This window comes from Lonchura striata, chromosome 1, assembly GCF_050655825.1.
Source record: "Lonchura striata isolate lonStrDom1 chromosome 1, ASM5065582v1, whole genome shotgun sequence".
Taxonomy (NCBI): domain Eukaryota; kingdom Metazoa; phylum Chordata; class Aves; order Passeriformes; family Estrildidae; genus Lonchura; species Lonchura striata.
This window is the reverse complement of record NC_140703.1, coordinates 29,827,297-29,846,709: the sequence shown is the minus strand read 5'-3', so window position 1 is coordinate 29,846,709 and position 19,413 is coordinate 29,827,297. Positions and strand designations below refer to the sequence as shown.

At 48.8% G+C, this 19,413-nt stretch overlaps 1 protein-coding gene across 2 annotated transcripts in view; it reads right to left on the bottom strand.

Annotated features, from left to right (window-relative positions):
• Positions 1-418: 418 nt before the first annotated feature.
• Positions 419-19,413, bottom strand: part of SIDT1 (SID1 transmembrane family member 1) — a 39,541-nt gene continuing 20,546 nt past the window's right edge. The window contains exons 9-26 of one of the 2 annotated variants that reach the window (XM_021548840.3): positions 19,295-19,388; positions 18,139-18,182; positions 14,204-14,275; positions 12,818-12,951; positions 12,122-12,195; positions 11,536-11,602; positions 10,824-10,897; positions 10,147-10,270; positions 9,019-9,136; positions 8,504-8,640; positions 6,791-6,899; positions 6,419-6,433; positions 5,560-5,636; positions 4,413-4,459; positions 3,534-3,639; positions 3,128-3,238; positions 2,277-2,390; positions 419-1,877 (exon numbers count right to left, since the gene is read on the bottom strand). In XM_021548840.3, the coding sequence (XP_021404515.1) occupies positions 1,815-1,877; positions 2,277-2,390; positions 3,128-3,238; positions 3,534-3,639; positions 4,413-4,459; positions 5,560-5,636; positions 6,419-6,433; positions 6,791-6,899; positions 8,504-8,640; positions 9,019-9,136; positions 10,147-10,270; positions 10,824-10,897; positions 11,536-11,602; positions 12,122-12,195; positions 12,818-12,951; positions 14,204-14,275; positions 18,139-18,182; positions 19,295-19,388 (1,580 nt within the window). In that variant the 3' untranslated portion in view covers positions 419-1,814. The remainder of the gene's footprint in view (positions 1,878-2,276; positions 2,391-3,127; positions 3,239-3,533; positions 3,640-4,412; positions 4,460-5,559; positions 5,637-6,418; positions 6,434-6,790; positions 6,900-8,503; positions 8,641-9,018; positions 9,137-10,146; positions 10,271-10,823; positions 10,898-11,535; positions 11,603-12,121; positions 12,196-12,817; positions 12,952-14,203; positions 14,276-18,138; positions 18,183-19,294; positions 19,389-19,413) is intronic. The other variant, XM_021548841.3, reaches the window with a different exon arrangement.

Here is a 19,413-nt window from a genome sequence, read left to right as displayed (position 1 = left end):
GTCTGAGACTACAGATTATGAAAAGACAAGGAAAAAGTATATTTTATAAAAATGTATCCCCAGAACTGGACAAATCTGGGGGCACAGAGGTCCCCCTTCAGTCTGGCACAGCTCTGCTTGGGAAGAGAAAGGCTGGCAGCCTCTTGTGTCATTCCTCCTCCAGCCCTCTCCTCACCCTGCCCAAGGGACTACAGTGACAAACAAGAGTGTCTGTTCTTTACTCTATGTAGCCTCACAAAGGCAATTTGGTTAAGAGAACAAGCAGGTCATCCACACCTATACTCCAGAAACACCTGTGGCAGTTCCAAGGGTGGCAGCACCTGTGTGACACCACTGGGCACCCCTCTGCCCTGACTGCTGTGTCTGCTGCTGCTGAGAGCAGGAGCAAGAAGAATTCAGATCAACCTGCAGAGCAGGGCACCGGGAACATCCATTTTATTGACCATCTTGACAAACTCCCATTTAGATAAAAATAAAAACCAGCTGGTGTAAAACTCTTCAAGGAGATACAGACTCTTGGAGTAAAACATCACCAGAGTCACCTGCTTGAGTAATCAAAAGTGGAATGAAACCTTTGCATCACTAGGCTACATGCACATACACCAAAGTAAAAATGTTCAGGCAGACAAGAATAAGGACAGCAGGCCTCAAAGAACACTTTTTAATTGCAAATTAGCAAAACAGGTCCCGTTTTAGATGCAAGGCCTGAAATAATTCACACCTTATCCTTGTTTTTTTTAAATAACTAAGAAACTGAAAATAATGCAGAAGCCATTAAAAAACTCATTTCCAATTCAGACAAGTTGGAGAAGAAATTTTGGTCCACATCTTTAGCTAAGGAGCTCAACACCAATTGCCCCAAAATCTCCTTCATCCTCCCAGCCCATAAGAGAATCTACTTTGCCAAGGCTGTCCAAGGCAAGCTCATGAGAGGAGAAAGTCTGAGGCTGCTGGCAAACCTCCCTGTTCCACCCAGGCCCTACCAAGGCACCCAGCAGGAGCCAAGGGCTGCCCCACAGGGCTGTGGCTTTGCTGTGCGCTCTCTCTCAGGGTCACTCGAGGAGAGCACTTGTGGTGCTGTGACAGAGACCAGAGCACTGCCAAGTGCCAGCAGGAGCTGCCAGAGGAGTGTTCAACAGGAGTGACAGAGAGGCTGCAAGAGAGCAAGGTAGGAGGCTCTGAGTCTGGCAGAGCCCTCACAGGCAGCTCGAGTTCACCACCTCCTACCAGCGCTGCAGCCTTGGTACCGTGGCTCCCCACCAGCTACCAAATGAGTCTGTCCAACAAAAAGAGGATAAAATAAAACACAGTCCCCCCACTGCCACCTCAGTTTGGAGTCCTTTTCTCCCTTGGCTGCTGCAGTACAGGAACCAAATGCTCTCCCTGTGCTGCTGAAGGGACTCTCTGAGGGCAGCAGACATTAGCTCTCTGTGCAGGAAGGTTTGCACGGCTGCTCACCAGAGAGGAAGTGGAGCACATCAGCAGGGAGGAAGGGAAGCAAAGGTCTCTGACATGCCTCTCCTGTTTCCTCCCCCCTCACTGGCTCCAGCACCCGCAAGCCAGAGGGCTGTGCACTGGCCTTGGCCTCTGGATCAAGCCTGCCCCAGAGGATGGGCAGGAAAGGAGTAACATCATCTTCCCTCCTGGTCCCACCTCAGTGCCACAGCACCCCTCCGTGCCTGCTGGGGGATCCCGTTCCCCTGCCCCCACGGGGCTGCTGGCCATGGAAGCAGGCTCATTCTCCACAGACACCAGAGGCCCGGTGCCCTTCACTGAGCGGTCTGGGACACCTCTGCGCCCCTGTCCCCAGGGACTCAGAACACTGGGATCTTGTCCCTGCGCACCGTATCCAGGTCGTCGTCCAGGGTCAGCAGGACCTGAGGAGGAAAGTGCAAGCCAGATTCAGGACTTGCTGGCCAGGGAGGTCTTCCTTTTAGATCTTCAGGCCTTGCCTTTATGGGAGATGTTCACAAATCCGTGAGTCATTGGTCACAGCAGCAGCCCCTCAGCCTCCCTACAACAGCTGTGTGACCCATAGCCCCAGAAGAAATTGAGGCCAGAAGGCACTGGGAAAGAAATAACATAAAGGAGAAAGCCTGACCCCACTGACAAGGAGTATCCCACTTTGAAGGATGTCAGGAGGTAGAGACAAGCAGATGAGTTGGGGCACTTCTGTGGAGTTCTGGAGCAGGCACAGCTCCATGTGGATAAAAGGGAGCAAGGTGAAAGGAGAGGGAGAGGCCATCCAGCAGAGTGGGAGGCTCAGCAGGACTCACCAGAAAGGAGAAGAACAAGGCAGCTGCAGAGAGGAAGTGCCAGACATCGTGGTCATCAAAGAATCCCAGCAGGATGCATGGCCGGTTCTTTTCCCGGGACTCTGCTGGAGTCTCCTAGGAGGGCAGGCAGAGGGTCAGGATCTGACAGCCACCCCTACTGGGCCCTTGCTGACCACACTGGACTCTATAGGGATCACCCTGTCTTAACCCTCCAAGCAGGATCCAGGAAAAGTTGCTGTGCTGGCCAGAAATGTGGCATGGGCAGGCCAGAAACAACAAAATGGATCTGGGACCACAGCCCACAAGCAAGGGGAACCCTCTGATCTCCATTTCTGCACAGCACATAGGTCCTGCATAGCACAATTTGCACAGCCTCCACCAGGCCACCCTGCAACAAGCCCCTCATTTCCATGGAGATGGATGTGACATCCTGTTAGAAGGCACCCAGTCAGCATTTAATGGCCTCCCAGGTCACCAAGAGCCCTAACAACCCCAGGCAGGTTGACCTGGTTGACTCCAGGTGGCCATCTGCTCCAGGGATGTCTTCCATCAGCACTGGTCAGGATTTTCCCAGTTTTCCTTCCAGATCCCCAGCTCCTTCTTTGTCCCCTAGGAAGGACCAGTCACCTCCAGATCACCTGGTTATAAACAGCCTCTACACAGCTACAGTAATTTTTGGGTCAGCACAGCTTCTCATGCTCCCTTCACAAGTCTGCTACATGAGTTAAACCTTTTAAGCCCCCCATGAGCAGCCCAAGACTCTTCTCCAGAGTCATTTTTTGTGCAAAACAAGCACCAGGAAGGAAAGATGATGAGAAAGAGATGGACAGAACAGTAAAAGGGAAATTTACCTCCCAGCTGCTGAGGGTCTGGAAGAAGAAATAGAGGGCAGCTGCCCACACCACTGCTGTGGCCACGATGCAGAACATGGGAATGGGCAGGAGCTTCTCAGAGCTGCGGAGCTGCAGACAGGGACACACCCTGAGTTCTTTCCAGGGCACACACAGGGCTCACACACCAGCCTGTACTATCTGCATCTGGAAAGGGCTGCCCACCCCTCAAAGACACAGCCCAGCTGCCCCCGAAATGGCTACACACCATCCCTCCCCAGCACCCTGTCGCACCCAGAGCCCCACAAAAGTCCCTCCACATCCCTCTGCAGCACCACAGGAACCCAAATTGTAGCCAGAAGAAAGGCCCATCCCTTCCCCTTTGGAGAAAGGAGCCCCATGGACATCTACAGCTGCCGCCCATTACCTTCATGATGATGTAGAAGGCCAGATAGAGCAGCAGGTTACAGATGAAGATTCCCAGTATGTAGGAGGCGAAGTCTCTGGGCCGATACACCAGCCCAAAGATAGCACTGAGAGAGAGGATAGAAGGGACATCAGGCAGCTTCTTTCACTGGGGATGGGGTACATCCCCAAGCTGACAGCCACATGCTGTTCTAGCCCCCACCAGGACTGCAGGACACAGCACCAGTGCCACAGCTTCCCAATTCCCTGGGGGAAATGCACCATTTGCCTCTCCTCCCAGCCAAGGAAATTTAGCCATGGTCAGCTGCTGAAGCAACTGGAGACCCCAGAGGACAGGCAAGGGCTCTGGATTGCTTCCAACCCATGGTCAAACACATCTCACTCAGTAGGATCTGGCCCTAGACCTGGACATGTCCCTGAGAAGCAGCCTTAGTGAAAAGCAAGAGCCTGGGGCAATGATTTTAGGTCTCATCCGAGAGTTGCTACTGCAGTTACTGCTCAGCCAGGCTCTGTGACTGTGTCTGCCAGGTCTCCTGCTCCTTGGCTGTGCCAGAGATCTCCCAGCTCTGTGGGAAGCACAGCACAGCAGCACAGTACAGGCCAGCCCTGCACAAGCTCCTCAAACACGAGCCATGAGACACCCCCAGCTGAGACGCTCAGGGGATGCTCCATGCAGCTCGAGTGCTGCACTGCATCCCATGGATCTGCCAACCACCCTCAGATCAGCCTGCCTGCCAAAACATGTCAGAGGGCCCCAGCACAGGATTACTGCACAGAACTGCTGCATCTCCCCATCACTCCCAGTGCCACCCATGTCCCAGTACCAAATCCTGCTGCCCACATGCACAAATACACAAAGCACCAACACACCAGTACTTACAAGGACCAGTTGACCAGGTTCCCAACAATGAGCAGCACCATCCTGTCCTGGAGAAAAGACACTGATGATCATGTAAAATGCAAAGAGTATGCAAAAAGGCCTTTGCCTCAGAAATTCAGGAGAGAATTATATGAGGATTTGGAATCCAGTCCCTGCAAACACACATGCACCTGGATCTATGTGAGCTTTTATGGGTTGGAAACTGCTCTGACCTTCAAAAATTTTAAGTAAGGAGACTAAATATCTAAAAAAGGACAACCTCAGCACTTAAGAGATCAACCTCAAGAGGTTCTGTGAATCCTTTGACTGTTTCTACTGTTTTTCTAGTTAGATTCCTTCCCTCCCACTGTTTTACAAAAGAACTATTGCAGAGAGCAAGGACATGCTTGAAAAAGGTAGCAGAGAGGCTTTGGACAGCATCCTGCACATATTCAGGGAGCCTTTTTTTCCTTGCCATCACCATTAGCTGGGAAGGACTGTAACAACAGCAGGCAGAATGATTCTATCTGGGGGGCATGTGCATTTATGCTTACAGCTGCTTTCATGATGTAGCTGTTTAAGGCTGGCCAGGCTTACTTCATGCCTGAGTGGACCAAGTTTGCTTATTCAGAGATGGGAGAATAAATAAAAAATTAGGAAGGCTTATGGATAAAAACTTCATGTGGCTTCAAGCCCTAATTAGCACTCTTTGCTAAGGAGAAAGCAATCAGTGGAACACAAGGTAACAACCACCTTTTCTTAACTTTTTGTTATCTGCCCTGAGGTGCTGCAGAAATGGCAATTGCTTTTGCTTAAGTCACAGACCCAAAATAGCTGCAGCCTACCCCAGAGAGGCTGCACTGCACAGAGCCTTGTACCTGTTCCTCTGAATGGATGCTCCCAGAGAGCAAGTGCAAAAGCAAATCCTGTCACACTTGTATCACCTTTGCTCTGATGTTTTATTCACCAAGCCTGAGATCACGGGAGGCCTGGAGGCTGGGAGTAAACCACTCCAGCAGAGACCTACACTTACCCAACCTTTTTGGGGTAAGAAGAACAGGGGAAGCAAGGACCATCACTTTTTAAAGTGATTTTTACCTCTTTCCTCTGCACATTGCCTAAAGAAGTGAGGAACTGCAGAGAGGTGCTGGGATGAGAAGTCACCTACCATGTACATTGGTCGGCTGCACTGCTGGATGCAGTCCGTGTACAGCACCATCACTGCTCGCCGAAATATGCCCATGTCTGTCAAAGCAAAGGATAGAAAGCCAGAACAGCCAGCACACTGAGCTCCAAAATGCCTATGAGGAAGAAGCTGACACCCACCAGCTGACACCAGAGAGCCCAAGGTGTCAGCAGATTCATGTCTTGCCCTTCGGAAGCACTCCGTGCTGAGCAGGAGGGCATCCACCACAGGATGTAGATGGCAGTTGTCCAGAACAACAAGTTACAACAAAAATAAATTTTAAAATCCTTTCTAGCACTTCTAGCACTGCTCAGAAGTCACTCAGGCCCTGCCTTTATGTGTAAAGAAGCTGGCTTTTCAACCCCATCTCCAGAAGAGGGGTGTGTGTGTGTGTGTGTGTAGGAAGGGGTAAAGCACCTTCCAGGGAACAAGCTGCCAGAGTGGTGAAACAGTAAAAACAGGTTCCACAGGCCTTAGAGGGTCCTAGAGGGGCAGAGCACACTCAAGACACTCCTGCTCTCAAAATCATTGCAGAAGCTTCACGGCAAAGCCATCAGTGGCAGCAGGGATGTGCAAACATACATGAATACACATATTCCCCTTTAGCCACAGCACAGAGCTTGAAAAGGCTCCTGCACCAAAATCTGAGCTCTCCCGTGTTGGCTCACTCCCCTGCTGCCAAGGAACAGGACTGGCAGTGCTGCTGGGAAATTGGTTTCACTTCCCAGGAGCTGACCCCAGGTGGCACACGATGCTGCCTCCCCACACACATCCATGCAATCCCTGGCTGCTGCAGCTCAGCACCATCCGTTCAACAGGGAAGAAGGAAAGCTGTGGTTACCTGAGTCAGGGTCATCTGAGGCAGACGGGGGCACAAGAGGAAGAAGAAATAGGTTTAAGCAGAGCACAAGAGCCAGGCTCCCCAGCAGACCCTCCCCGCCTCACTCCATGACAGGCTGTGGGTCACCCCTCCGAGCACAGCACTAGGGAGAGCTGCAGCTCACTCAGAGCCCTGCAGCCCTGCCACCAGACAGCACAGCCCCTGCTGATTCCCATGGGAGTCAGGAGCACAAGGACTTCAGAGGCCAGGAAAGCATCAGATGGATGAGAGGACAGGGTAGCCCAGAAGAGGGGCCACAGGACTGTGCTGCACAGGCAGGTGAGGAGAGGAGGCACCACACACAGGAGGAGATGGCTGGGCCACGGCACTCACCGATCTTGAAGCGACCCATGTAGTAGATCTGGGTGCTGAGAGCCAGTGAGGCCAAAACATGGATCAGTGAGAAAATAACCCAGAACCACATGTCATTTTTCCCAAACACCTGAAAGCAAAGAAATTTTAAAAGTAAACTGAGCTCTCTTTCAGCAGGACAATCCTTTCCTGTCCTGTTTCACTATGGGACATTAAACAACCTCACTGAACACAGGGAAAACCCCTAAATCTTCCAACCATAAAACAGATCTATAAACTCAAAATTAAGTCCAGAGAAACAAGATTAGCTCAGAATCCTGGAGAGGAGACCATTCTTTCTGAATGCCCCTTTAGACAAGACTGGATGGACAGCAGCTGGCCCAGGGAGCAGAAACACAAGGCCAAGCAAGCTCTCTCTGCTGGGCTGGGCAGCAGCTCTCTGGCCAAGAGGTGGATTTTTCCAAAGGCAGTCAAGGAACCAACCATTACTTTAACAACTGTACTGAAGTAGCCCAAAAGGTATAGAACTGCTCTGCAGGCAATTGCACCTATGGTGTATTTTCATTTTATTTAAGGACTGGAAGTCACCTGCAAGCAAGCACAGGTTAATGCTACATTAAAATCCCAATTTTTCATTCATACAATAAGAAGTCCAGAAACTCTGATCTGCCATCAGGCTGTGACAACTTCCCTACCCAGGGGCAAAGCACTCGCCTGAAATTTTCACTTTGTGTGGGCAGAGATAAAAAAACCACACACCAAAAAGCAAGTGGAAAAGGCAGCTATCCATGAATGGAACAAGGGAGACATGCTGCTTTCAAGCTCCACTGAACAGCTTCAAAGCATCCCACAAAAGACAGAGCAATCCATAATAAAAGTCTCAGTGTTTTTGAACCTTGTCAAGATCTACTACAGCTATCAAGAGATTCTTGAGAAGTCCCAAGGTCACCAGCTCCTCCTGCATGACTTACCCCACAGACAGTCTCATAAACAGAGACCTCTGCATTATGTGGTAGTCAGGAGCTAACAGCCCACTGGGATCTAGCTGCTAGTTCAGAGCAAGAATTCCATGGATTTTGCCTGGTTACTGATGAATGAAAATGAGTCCTTCAAAAGAAGGGAAGCAGAAACCTCCAAGGTAAAACCCAGCTCAGTACTTGCAATGCTAAGAGCAAACAGGCAAGGTTCTTGTAGGTTCTGCTCCAGTGCCCTTCCATAGGCAGGTACTCCAGGAATTTGCCTGAGAGGCCCCCAGACATTATCCTAACCCTGCTCCTCTGCAGAGATAGGAAAATCTACTGGAGAAGCTGTGACAAACAACATGGAGTATTCCAAAGGGGACAAATAGGCACAAGCAACTAGGTATAAGATACCTGTCTTGGAAGCCCAGCCAACCTCACCCCTCTTTCCTCCAATGTGAATCACACCCCAGGAAAATCATCTGTGTACTTGGACATGTACATCTGGATGCATGGATTTCTCCTCTTGAGAAGGATGGCATGTGGTGGGCAAAGCCCAAAACAAGAGCCCACCTAGAGGAAACTGTTCTGATCTTCTCCTACCTGAATGCTCAGGGGAAGCAAGGAGGAAAGACCAGCAGAACTGAGAATTCCAATGCTAACAGCTGCTTAACACACTCTTCTCCTCCTCTGTTGCTTTTCCCAGACATTTTCACATGTTCCCAGCCATGTCACCTCCTTCCCAGAGAAGCAGTGGAGTAAGAGGGAGCCATACCACTCCAAGGACAGCCAGGGAGATCACCACAGCAAAGGAGGCATAGGCAGAGTAGGCGCTGGCATTGATGTCTGGGTGCCGGGTCTGGTAGAGCTTGAGCATGCACAGTCCTGCGATCATGTACATGAAGGAGGTGTCTGTGGAGGGACACAACAGAAACACTGCGAACACCTACTGCCAGTGGTCCCAGAAAGCTGCTCCAAGGGCACACAAAGCATCAGGGATCTGTGCCTGCCAGCCTCGGGTTTGGCCCTGCTGCTGCACTGCACTGTACAGCACTTTGTGCTTTGCCACCCTGCAGCAGCACATCTCCATGCTCTGGGGCAAGAAAAACTAAAGGGGATCAGAAAGTAAGTGCCCACAGGGCATCACATCCTCCTGACTGAGCACCGAAACAGGCAAGCTCTAGGGAGACTTGCAAGGCTAGAGAGATGAGAAACATCAGCAACTCAACACGAGACAGAACATGGCAAACCCTAGCTCCAGCTCAAAAGGAGAAAGGAAACTCAGCTTACCAAACTGGAAATTGGAGTAATTAGGGCAGACGTGGTAACAGGCACTGAGCACCCCTTCCATCATCAGAGCAATGCCCATAGCATAAAAGAGACCAAAATGCTTCGGGATCCCATAGTCCTGGAAGAGAGCAGAGCCGTATTTAAGTGTCCTCAGTGTCCAGATCACAGGCAAGCTTCCATTCTCCATCACTTCATCCCTCCTAACTCCTACACAAGTCCTCCAGTCACCAGTGCAGCACAGTGCCCTGTGTGCAACCACAGGCTCTGGATTTAGATACATGGCATAGCCAGGTGAATCCACAGGCAGCAAACCTAAGCTAATGCTGCTGGAAGTTCTGATCTGAAGACCTCAGCGTCTCAGTACTGACATCATGAAACTGAAAATCTCTGTCCTGTGCCTCATCCCATGCTACATCCTGCCCAAAACTGAAAGAGGACTGACAAGAATTGCTCTTGTGATCAGTAGGGTCTTAGAAGCTCATGAGCAGAGCCCATCAGCCAATGTGAGAAGGCATTTCCATCACAGTTTGGCCAAGATTTCACCTGAAAACCACAAGCAGCAGACCCTTACAACTCCTAATGCCTTTACTTGCTACCAAGTCTGTGAGAACAGAGCTGTTTGTCTCCAGAAACCACCAGCACCTCTGCTCCCAGGGCTGCAGACTTTTCCATCCTCTCCCAGAGAGAGGAGAGACTACAGAAGTTCTGGCTACAAGAGTCTCTGCATCAGAGACTGAGGCAGCCAAATTCCTCTGAGTTATCGTAAGCAGCTCTTGTGTAAGACAAATCAAACTTCACTATAAAGAGAAGCATCTTGGGACACGCCTCGTGTCCTAGTTCCTCCACAGCAAGTGCTGCAGGAAAAGCCAGAGCCATGGGAGTCCTTCCACTATTCATCTCCTTGTCTTCAGAGGCCCAGGCTGGGTCACACTACAGCAGTATGGACACACTGTAAGCACTAAAGCACTGGGGTGTGCAGGAACACAAGCATCCCACCTAGACCCTTCTGCACAGGAGTTAAAGAAGAGGAGGATTCAACCCTCCAGCGAGGAAGACAAATGGCAACCCATTGTGTATCACTCTGTTTTTTGAGTTCACTCCATGTTCCCAGGCAATCATGCTTCCTACCAGGGTGTAGATATCTTTCATCTCCATGGCCCGACGATGGAGGATGTCCCTGCGCAACACAATGAGGAGGAAGAGAAAGCCCAGCATCATGTGGCCCACATTGCTGAGGATGTTGTTGAAGGCACTGCAGGAAAGAAGAAGATTTAAGACAAAGGCAGCACAGCAGCAGGAAGCTGAAGCCTGGGCTGTGATAAGCTGAATCTATTTTTGCTCCCTCCTCCACCACCTTCCACCTCAGCAGCTGCCAAACTGCAATCTAACACTCTAGACGACAATTTAATTTGAATAGTTCACCTGTCTCAGTTAATGTAACACTTCTGTGAGATTCCCAGCTCTGGACTTTCTTTGCACTCACACATTAATCTAGAGAAATGCTACACTGGAAGGACTGATCTGAACTTCTTTGCAGAGCTGCTGCTCCTTGGATACAACAGAGCACAGGAGCACCTCACTGCTGTGCCAGTGATTTGCAAGGTGCCACAAGTTCCAGGGTGCATGTGTCCCACTGCAACAGAGCAGCACTGCTGAGCAAAACACAAAGATCAGAGTCCTGAACTCCCAGTGGTCCTACCAACACTGCTACCGTGAGCCTGGCAAGCATAAAATCCTGACCTGGGCACAGCACAAACACTGGGGAGGCATGAGACAAATATGCAGTGACAAAAGGGCTCACTCACCTCAGCACCCCAAGGGGATGAGCACATAGGAAGTTGTAGTAGCAGATGTCCTGATTGCCAGTCACATTCACTACCTGGACAGAGAGCAGGTGGGAGGCCTGCAATTAGCAAATCCTCCCTGCTCTGGGGGGTTTGCCCCATGCAAACACAGCACAAACACAAGGTGTACAGGACACAGCCTAGCTCTAGCACCAGCACAAGGGAGTACTGACGTCTGCAAGCAAAGCTTTTACGGTGGGACAAGATGTTGTCAAGGGCCACAAACCTGATAACAGTCTTCAGAGGAAACATTGTGTGCTCTCAACCCCCCCACTACTAGACATGCTTGCAGATATCTGCATGAGAGCAGTATAGCAAAGTTGGGAGAAGGCAGGAAAAATCACAGAAAACACTACTTGCTTTCAGCTGTCTCTTAGAGAAAACAACAATTTCCTCCTGTCTCTAAAATGAAACAGGACCCAAATGAGACATCAGTTGATCAAGAAAACAGCAGCACTCCCCCTTCCCAAGCAGAAATAGCAAAAATGCAAGCCCAAAGAGCCAAGCTCACTGTAACATCAACACAGTGCAGCGAGAGCAGCTAAGGTAAACTGCTCCTGACACAGAGCAGAACTCCTGGGTGATCCCAGCTTCACCGTGACTGTCATCCTTGCACAACACAACCACGGGGCAAGTTTAAAGCAAGAGGGGGCAGCCATGGAGGCAAACACACCGTCTGGTAAGTGATGACGAGCTGGATGACCGGCAGGGCATAGAACACCGCAATGGTGATGATGTTCCTGCAGAGGGGAGACAGCAGCAGCACTTACACACTCACCAAAGCCAGGGGTGCACACCCAGAAGAAAGCCCCACAGTGCTTGTGGAGGAATGTGCACACCTCGCTGCTCTGGGGTATGATCTCATTGTGAGCCCCTGAAGCAGAGGAGCACTTGTGCTCATGCACACAGGAGGCAAACAAGAGACAAATGCTAAGAGCACAGGAAAAGCCAGGATGTCAGCCACCAGCTCATGTGTTTCAGTGCCAGTTTCTCCCCCTTTCCATTATGTTTCAGTGCACTGGTTGTTACCACCCTTAAAAGCAATGATGCAGAACAGAATTCATTGCCAGGATCGTGTGCACTGGTACACCAATATCTTTACATGAAGTATGTGGGATCTGCAGTTATTGATTGGAACAGGGCCAGAATGGGCTACAGGGTAGTTCAGAAGTGGTTCAGAATTAGGGCATGTGGACAGACTCCACAGCCAGAGACTCTGGGTCCCAAGTTTGCACCTTACCAGTTTGCCTTCTCCTTACCAGAAATAGATTTTGTATTTTTTGCTGACAATTCTTCTGTCTTTCCTGGACAAGTCTGATAGATAGAGGAACACCTAAAACATTAGCAAGTAGGGGAAGAGGGAAGAAAAGAAGAACCAATGTAGATTACAGATGCCAGTAGAAGATCTTGACATATTTGCAGCTTGGTGGTATTTGAACTGGTTTTACATAGTGAACACACTGTGTCCCTTGATTCTATGGAGGTGAGTTCTGCAAAATCCTCTGACCTCCAGGAATGGCTCCAACCACACAGAGCAGTGCAGGATGACAGAAGGAGGCAGTTTGAGAGCTGCTGGCTTAAAGTCCCTCTGTACCTCCAGTGTAGTCACACTGCTTTTACTAAATAGCCACCTACTGTTGCAGATTATTTTCTCCCTATCTTCACACCTCCTTGAACTTTCTGGGACACTCTCTGGGTGTTTTCCTCCTTTCTCAATAGTCCCCAATACATTTTGATTTTTCATATTAAAGCACTCACTTCAGCAGCACTCTTATAAGAGGGGGAAAACTTTCAATGACTGAAAAAAGACTAAGAAGCACACTCAGCTGTATTAGATGAAATCCACCATGAAAGGGAACGGGATTTTTGAGATTTCAGGGATGTAACTAGTTCTGGTCATGACCCAGAGGTGCCCATGACCCAGCACGAGGCCCACACTGCAGCACCAGCCGTACCTTGGTGCGGATGATGTTCTTGTCACTCTCAATTTCAGGCATGGTGTCGAAGTCGCTCTCCTCCTCCACGGAGCTGTCTGTGTCCGAGCCAGGCGGGGCTCCCAGCTGGCCGCCACCGCTGGAGCTGGACTCGTCTGGGCCACAGCAGGGAGGGGAGACACACAGGGTAAAGGCTAAACCCCTCTGTGCACTGCAAGAATCAAACTGTCCCAGATGCTCTGACAAGTTGATAGGGCCAGTTCAAGGAAAAAATTTTTTCCATGATCCCAAACCTTCCTAAAAGTTTTAGGTGCTCAGCTAAGAGCAGTTTGAAGGACCGTTATCTTCCCTTCTCTGCAGCATTTTAGTTTTCACTCTGCTTTTATTCTATTACTTTTCATTTCTTAACATTTTCTACTCTCTACTAGCCTGAGCTCTGAAATCTGGAATTCTGAGATGAGACAAATACCTCTAGAGAAAGAAGCAGACTGTTAGGGGTCAAAAACACACTCGCCTAGTTAACCTTCAGATTTTATGTAAGCTTTATATATAGCTAAGCTTTTCTAAAAATACTGTAGAACAAAAGACAAAGAAGAAAGTTGATTTTTCAAAGCAGGCAGAGTACCAGCTTTATTCCCACTGCATGCCTGGTACTGGTCACATACAGGTTAGCAGGACCTACCTGCACTTCCCACAGGCTGGGCAACTCCCAGCTCATTGCTCACATCAACATGGGCAGAACACAGGTTTCTTCCTCATTTACCAAATGCTTTAAAAAGATTTCTTAAAAAGGGGAAGGAGGGGTAAAGTGGTCATTAAGCCCTCGGGAAGTTATTTTCTCCTCTGCCTCCAGGGCATGATTCACCTGTTGGCAGTATGACATTATTTCTTCCCCAGTGAAACCCCTGGGGACAAGAAACTCTGATTGTGCCTTGCTTTATGGCACACAACCCTCCAGCCTCCCAGGGATAGGCATGCTTTGGTTTAAAGGCAGGCTGTGAGCTAGTAACAGGCTCCTAGAAGCTTGCTTGCAAGGGACCTTTTTCAGTCACTAGTAAATGTCCTGCCTGAAGCATTTAGAAGGCAGCTTCTAAGCATTGTCACCCACAGCCCTCAGGTGACTGTAGTTTTGTCTAAGACACATTTCCAGTGACAGTCTCTTAGGGCATCTCTTTCAGGTTTGCCACTTTTATTATGCAGATGCTTTTCCCTAAAGTGCAACCTGAACCTCAAAAACTGCAATTTGGTTTGGGGTTTTTGGGTTGTTTTTTTTTTTTTTAATAGTTGCAAGACACTCCTAAAGTAGCTTGCAGCTTTATTCTCCTCGGGTGGTAAATCACTCTAAAAGGGCCTTCCTTCACCCCAGGGAGAAGCGTCCCTGTGCCCAAATTCTGGAATATACTGTACCAATAGCACCATAGCTGCTTCCCTCAGGAGTGCTGGCTGAGATGGGGTGTGAGGAAGTCATCATCCCAGATCCTGCAATGAAACATCCAGAAGGGACAGTTAGTTTCATGTCAGTGCTTCAAAACGTCTCTGAGGTGAATATAAACAGCTTGAAGAGCTGGAGGGGCTTGGGAAAAGGAACATTTCTCTAAACAGATGGCAATCTCCCTCTAGAGCATACTGTGCAAAAGGGAAACCCTTGTTTTGCAGTGTGGAGGAAACCCATTCCCTTCAGCCTCCCCACACAGGGTGCCAGTGAGACTGGCAGCAGGAGCCCCCTCCAGCACCCTGCACAGATCACACTGGGGGGCTGCAAGACTTGGCCAATTTTAGAGCAAGTCTCACGATGTTCTTAACAGCCTTCTGAATTTCTAGTTCTTTTTCCACCATTTCATGCAACTCTTCAAATCTCTTCAAATACTGCTACCTTCAGCTATCTCTGGAAGAGTCACAGACTTTGGCAGGACAGCTGCTACATAATTTTAACCAATCAAGGAGAAAGAAAAAAATGCTTTATGCAAAAAGTGGTAATGATCTCGTGCTGATGACAAGAAGGGCAAGCCTTTGAGGGCTAGGAACATCCTGCCTTCTGCCCACATCTATGAAACAAGAAGAAGTGAAGTGCTCTGCTGCCTCCACATTCCCTCTTTTTGCTTCCAATGGTGGAGCTCAGCAGCTGACCTACATGGCAGGAAACAAAGCCAGCTGAATCTCTTCCCTGAGAGGTCAGTCACAAGAGGGAGGGAAGCAAGGCAGCAGGAACAGGACCATGTTTTCCGTTAGTGACAAACAGTGAGACAGGTTAAGTTGCTTTAAAGCTTCATCCCTACAACAATATCATGTGGTCAGTCAGCAGCAAAGCAATGTAGAACGTGGCACAGTATTTAAAGCCTTACTGCAGCCTGGCAATGGCCTGGCTTCCCCAGCTGCATCTCTGGCTTCCCAGTACATGACTGGTCTCAAACTGACAGGCACAGGCAGAGTGCTCTTTCCAAATGGAAATTCTGGACATTTCTGTAACACCTTGTGTAGGTTTTTGTACCATTTTCATTAGCCACAAATATAGAAAGATCTAAAACTTTCCCCTGACTGACCCCAAGTCAGAGAAGCACCCATCCAGCAATGATATTTGATATTTCAAATCCCAATTACTGATTTTCTTTGGCTTGTCTGCTGTGCTTGTTAAGCTGGGGGGTGGAGACTTGGTCTCACATTGTGGCTTCTTTACGCTCCTGCCCCATCCCTCTAACAGAGAAAACAAACAACTCGGAGGAGCATCAGAAGTGAACATGGCATGGACTGAGCACCAGAGGAGGGCTCTGGCACACTGCAGCCTCCAGGTGACAGCCCTTGAGCCCTGAGCTGAGATTGGCTGGATGTTGTTGTAGGTAGCTGCAGGAGCAAGATGCAGTTCTACTCATCATCTCCAATCCAATCTCCCTTTCTCATGGAAGTTTTCCTGTTTCTTTAAAAGTCATTTGGAGATCCAGATCACTGGGAAGAGGGAAAAAGCATTTCCTCATGTTCACAGCAGCAAGGCACAAGCACAATTCCTAGGCCTGTCAGTCCTGTTCCATGAGGATACTCCCTGCACATTTTAGACCAGGATTTATCCTCTCAAGTGACCTGCTAACCTTCTCTCCCAAGTTACCAAAGATTTAAATCTGGACAAACCAGGCAAGCCAAGGAGAAAAGGCACTCTCCCCTGTCTCTAACAGCCACTTTGGACCCAGCTCACCCACTAATTTCCATTCCACTTCCCACTGTGAGAGTGAGTCAGCAAAGTAAATGTGCCACACCAGGGGTGGTTCCTCCAGGGACTGCCTCCACCTGATAGTGAGGATGTGGAAGGGAAAGTGTGCCATGGGATTAAAAAAAAAAATACACAGAAGCCAGAAATAAGATGGATACGAGAGCAAGGAGGTACATGGAGTAGTAGGACATTTCAGGACCAATGGCAGACACATTGCTGAGCACTTCCATCCAGTTCCTTGGTGGGGAAAAGGAATGGGGAGTAATGAAGAAGGCAAGTTCCAGGGGTACGTGGGAGGGAAAGAAACTCCAAAGGGTGAGAAGGGGAGGGAAAAAAAAAAAAACAAACAGAGAAAGCCAGCGTGTCCATTGATCTGGAACACGGGGAAGCTGCTAATTACCATTTTATAAGCATCAGTCAGCCACACCCTGAAGAGACAATAGATGAAGAAACAGCATGTGGGTAGGACATGATTCCTCCCCAGAGGACAGGATGTGGCTGCAACATGCAGTGCCAGGTATGTGGAAGTGGCAATGGATTACAAGGGAGAGGACAGGTCACAGAAGCAGCAGGTGCCTCTGGGAGGAAAGCTGTAAACTATGAAGAACTGTGCTCCTCTCTCCCTTCACAGGGATGCTATTCAGCAGTCCTTGCTCAGCAACCCCATTCTCTTCTCTACTCTCCAGGTCCTTACTAAATCCAGCATATGTGCCCTGCAGCTTCTTTGGGAACTTTCCAAACACCAGAATTTAACTTCCACCTCTCAGCAGAGCAGTTTAGAAGGCAGCTTCTAAGCTGGCTTCAGCACATTAAACCTCAGCTGCAGCATCAGCAGCACTCCCTGGGACTTCTGGTCTCACCTGGCTGAGACTGTGCCTCCTTGTCTTAGACAGTGATTCCTTGTCAGCACCCTGGAGTTCTTCCACAGCCTTGGACAGGTCCCTTCAGCTTACTCAAACTCCCCAACACACAGACCTTTCCCATTACTCCAATGCCCTAAGACCTGCTCTTGTTTTACAGCAGGATCCATCCCAAATGATATAAAATTTGAGTATATTTATGGACGTTTTTACAATTCCCTGCACATGTTGTGAAAAAAAAAAAAATAACACCTTTCACATATTTTCCAAATACAGGGATACATGTGGATCTTAGTGGCTGACAAAGCGAGTCTAAGAATTCAAATGCCCCCAGGTCCTCAGCAGAAATATTAAGCCAATTAATGCCAGTCAGAGTGAAGTTCCACTGCTGATCCTTTACACACAGCTCAGTTATACTACCATGCTTATCTGATGGGATGTAGCAGACCGGAGAGACTGAAAAATGCTCACATCAAAAAAGCAATAACATCAAGAACATTTCAATGCTGCCAAAACCATGTCCTCCCTTCCTCCAGGAGAGAGGTACAAATGACCTCAGCACCAATGCTTTGAACTACTTTGCAGGCACTAAATATTTAATCAAAATGAAAAGACTCCCAGACCTCACCAGAAAGCAAGAACTCCCAGTGTCCCCCATCCACATGACAAAATCTCCCATCTCTCACTGGCAGCTTCTTAGATGCAGCTCTGTTTTTATGAGGCAGAAGGCTGCAGCTTGTGGAAATGTGGGTGCAGCACAAAGTAAACTGAATCCAGTGCCAACACAAATATCATAAACACCACTACCTAACTCTGTTAGTCATTCATTCACCTGGCTGTCTGCAACTTTCACTGAAAAACAATTTCACATTTAAATTAAATTAAACCATTAAAAGACCCCATGCTTAAACCAGGCAGAGGAATTCTTAACACATAAGAGCTGACATACTCAAAAGTGCCTTGTTTAAAAATCAGCAGACCTGGCATCAGGAACATTAGCCTGTAGCCAGGTCCAGACAAGGCTTGGCCTTCCTCCACCCCTTTAAAAGGCAGCTCCTAGGGGTAGGAGTCAGGACCAGGTTGAGGGCAGCTGGCTTCAAAGGCCCTCCCTTGAGAGGGCAGAGAGGAAGCTCTAATACCTTTCCTCAGCAGCAGAGACTATGTGAGCTACCAGGGAAGACAGCTCCAGGACAGAAGGCACTCGACTGACAGCCTGTCCTTTGCCTGGCCTGGGGCCTGTGCTGCTCACTCAAAGCTGTCACACCACAGAGAAAAGACCTTACCATGCTCAGGGCTCAATCTCCCAGCTGAAGCCTTCCTCTGAACCCTGCAAAGCAACAGACAGCACTCATGAGACAAGCCAACAAATCTCATCAGCTGCCAGCCATGGCAGGATTATCTAGGACACCAGTAGGTAAACATGGTGCAAGCTGTAAAAAAACCAAATAAAAGCAACAAAAATAAGCACAAAAGAAACAAACACACACAACAACAAAAAAGAAAAACACTGTTTGAACTAGGCACAACTCAGATATGACTGCTTGCTGTCCACCTCTCTAACTTCCAAAGCAACAGAGGGCTTTTGCACCCCCTCAGCTATCCACCAGAGGCAGGACAACCATTTCCATGACTTATCCCATTCTACAAAGCTCAGTATGCTGGGAGAGACCTTCACACCATCTTTCCAAACCCATCTTCCCTGCTCAGGGGAACAAGCACGTATGAATCTACTGAAGTGGCAGCAGGATTTAGAGACAATAATGCTTAAGAAGCCCATATCACCCCTGTCAATGCAGGTCAAGCAGAAAGAAGATGGTAAAAACAAAAAAACCAACAAAAAAACCTGTACCAACATACTCCCACAACCCGTACCAACATATTCCCACAACACAGAACAATACCAGCAAATAAGAGCACACACTTATGTAATTTCATTGAATTGTTCCAATGAAATGTATTTTTATTGGTGTGTCTTGAAATTAAGCCATGCCCACGCAGACATTCTTCTCAAAACAAGCCCAGACATCAAAGTCTGGGGCAGGGGAGGCAGATAAGGAAGGAAACCAGCATTCTTGGGACTCCAAGGCCCAATTTGTGTCACTGCCACTTATTGCAGCTCTCAGTCCAGCATGCTCTCACACTCCATATCCCAGACTGGTCCCTTCAGAATTCCCACCTGCTGCCCAGTGTTCTTACATAAGAAAACACAGGGTTGGGGCACTACAAGATTGGGAGGGCAGACCCTTCCCAGGGTCCCCATAGCAGAGGAAGAAGTATTTTCTGGCTGATGGTCAGTAGCAGCCCACTGAGTAGTCATGGACTTCTTCAGTTGCTCTGCTTAGATGCTTGTCACCCTACTCATCCCAAAATTTCTGCAGGGTGTGGTGTTCCTGATAATAAGAAACAGGAAGGCTGTTCTTTTATAACTCCTTGACTCACCTAATGTAGTGCACAAAAGCAACAACCACTGAGCCCAGGTAAAAGGAGAGGAAACTCAGGAAGCTGAAGAACATGGCCTGGACATAAACAGACTCTGAGGAAAGAGAAGGGATCATTCA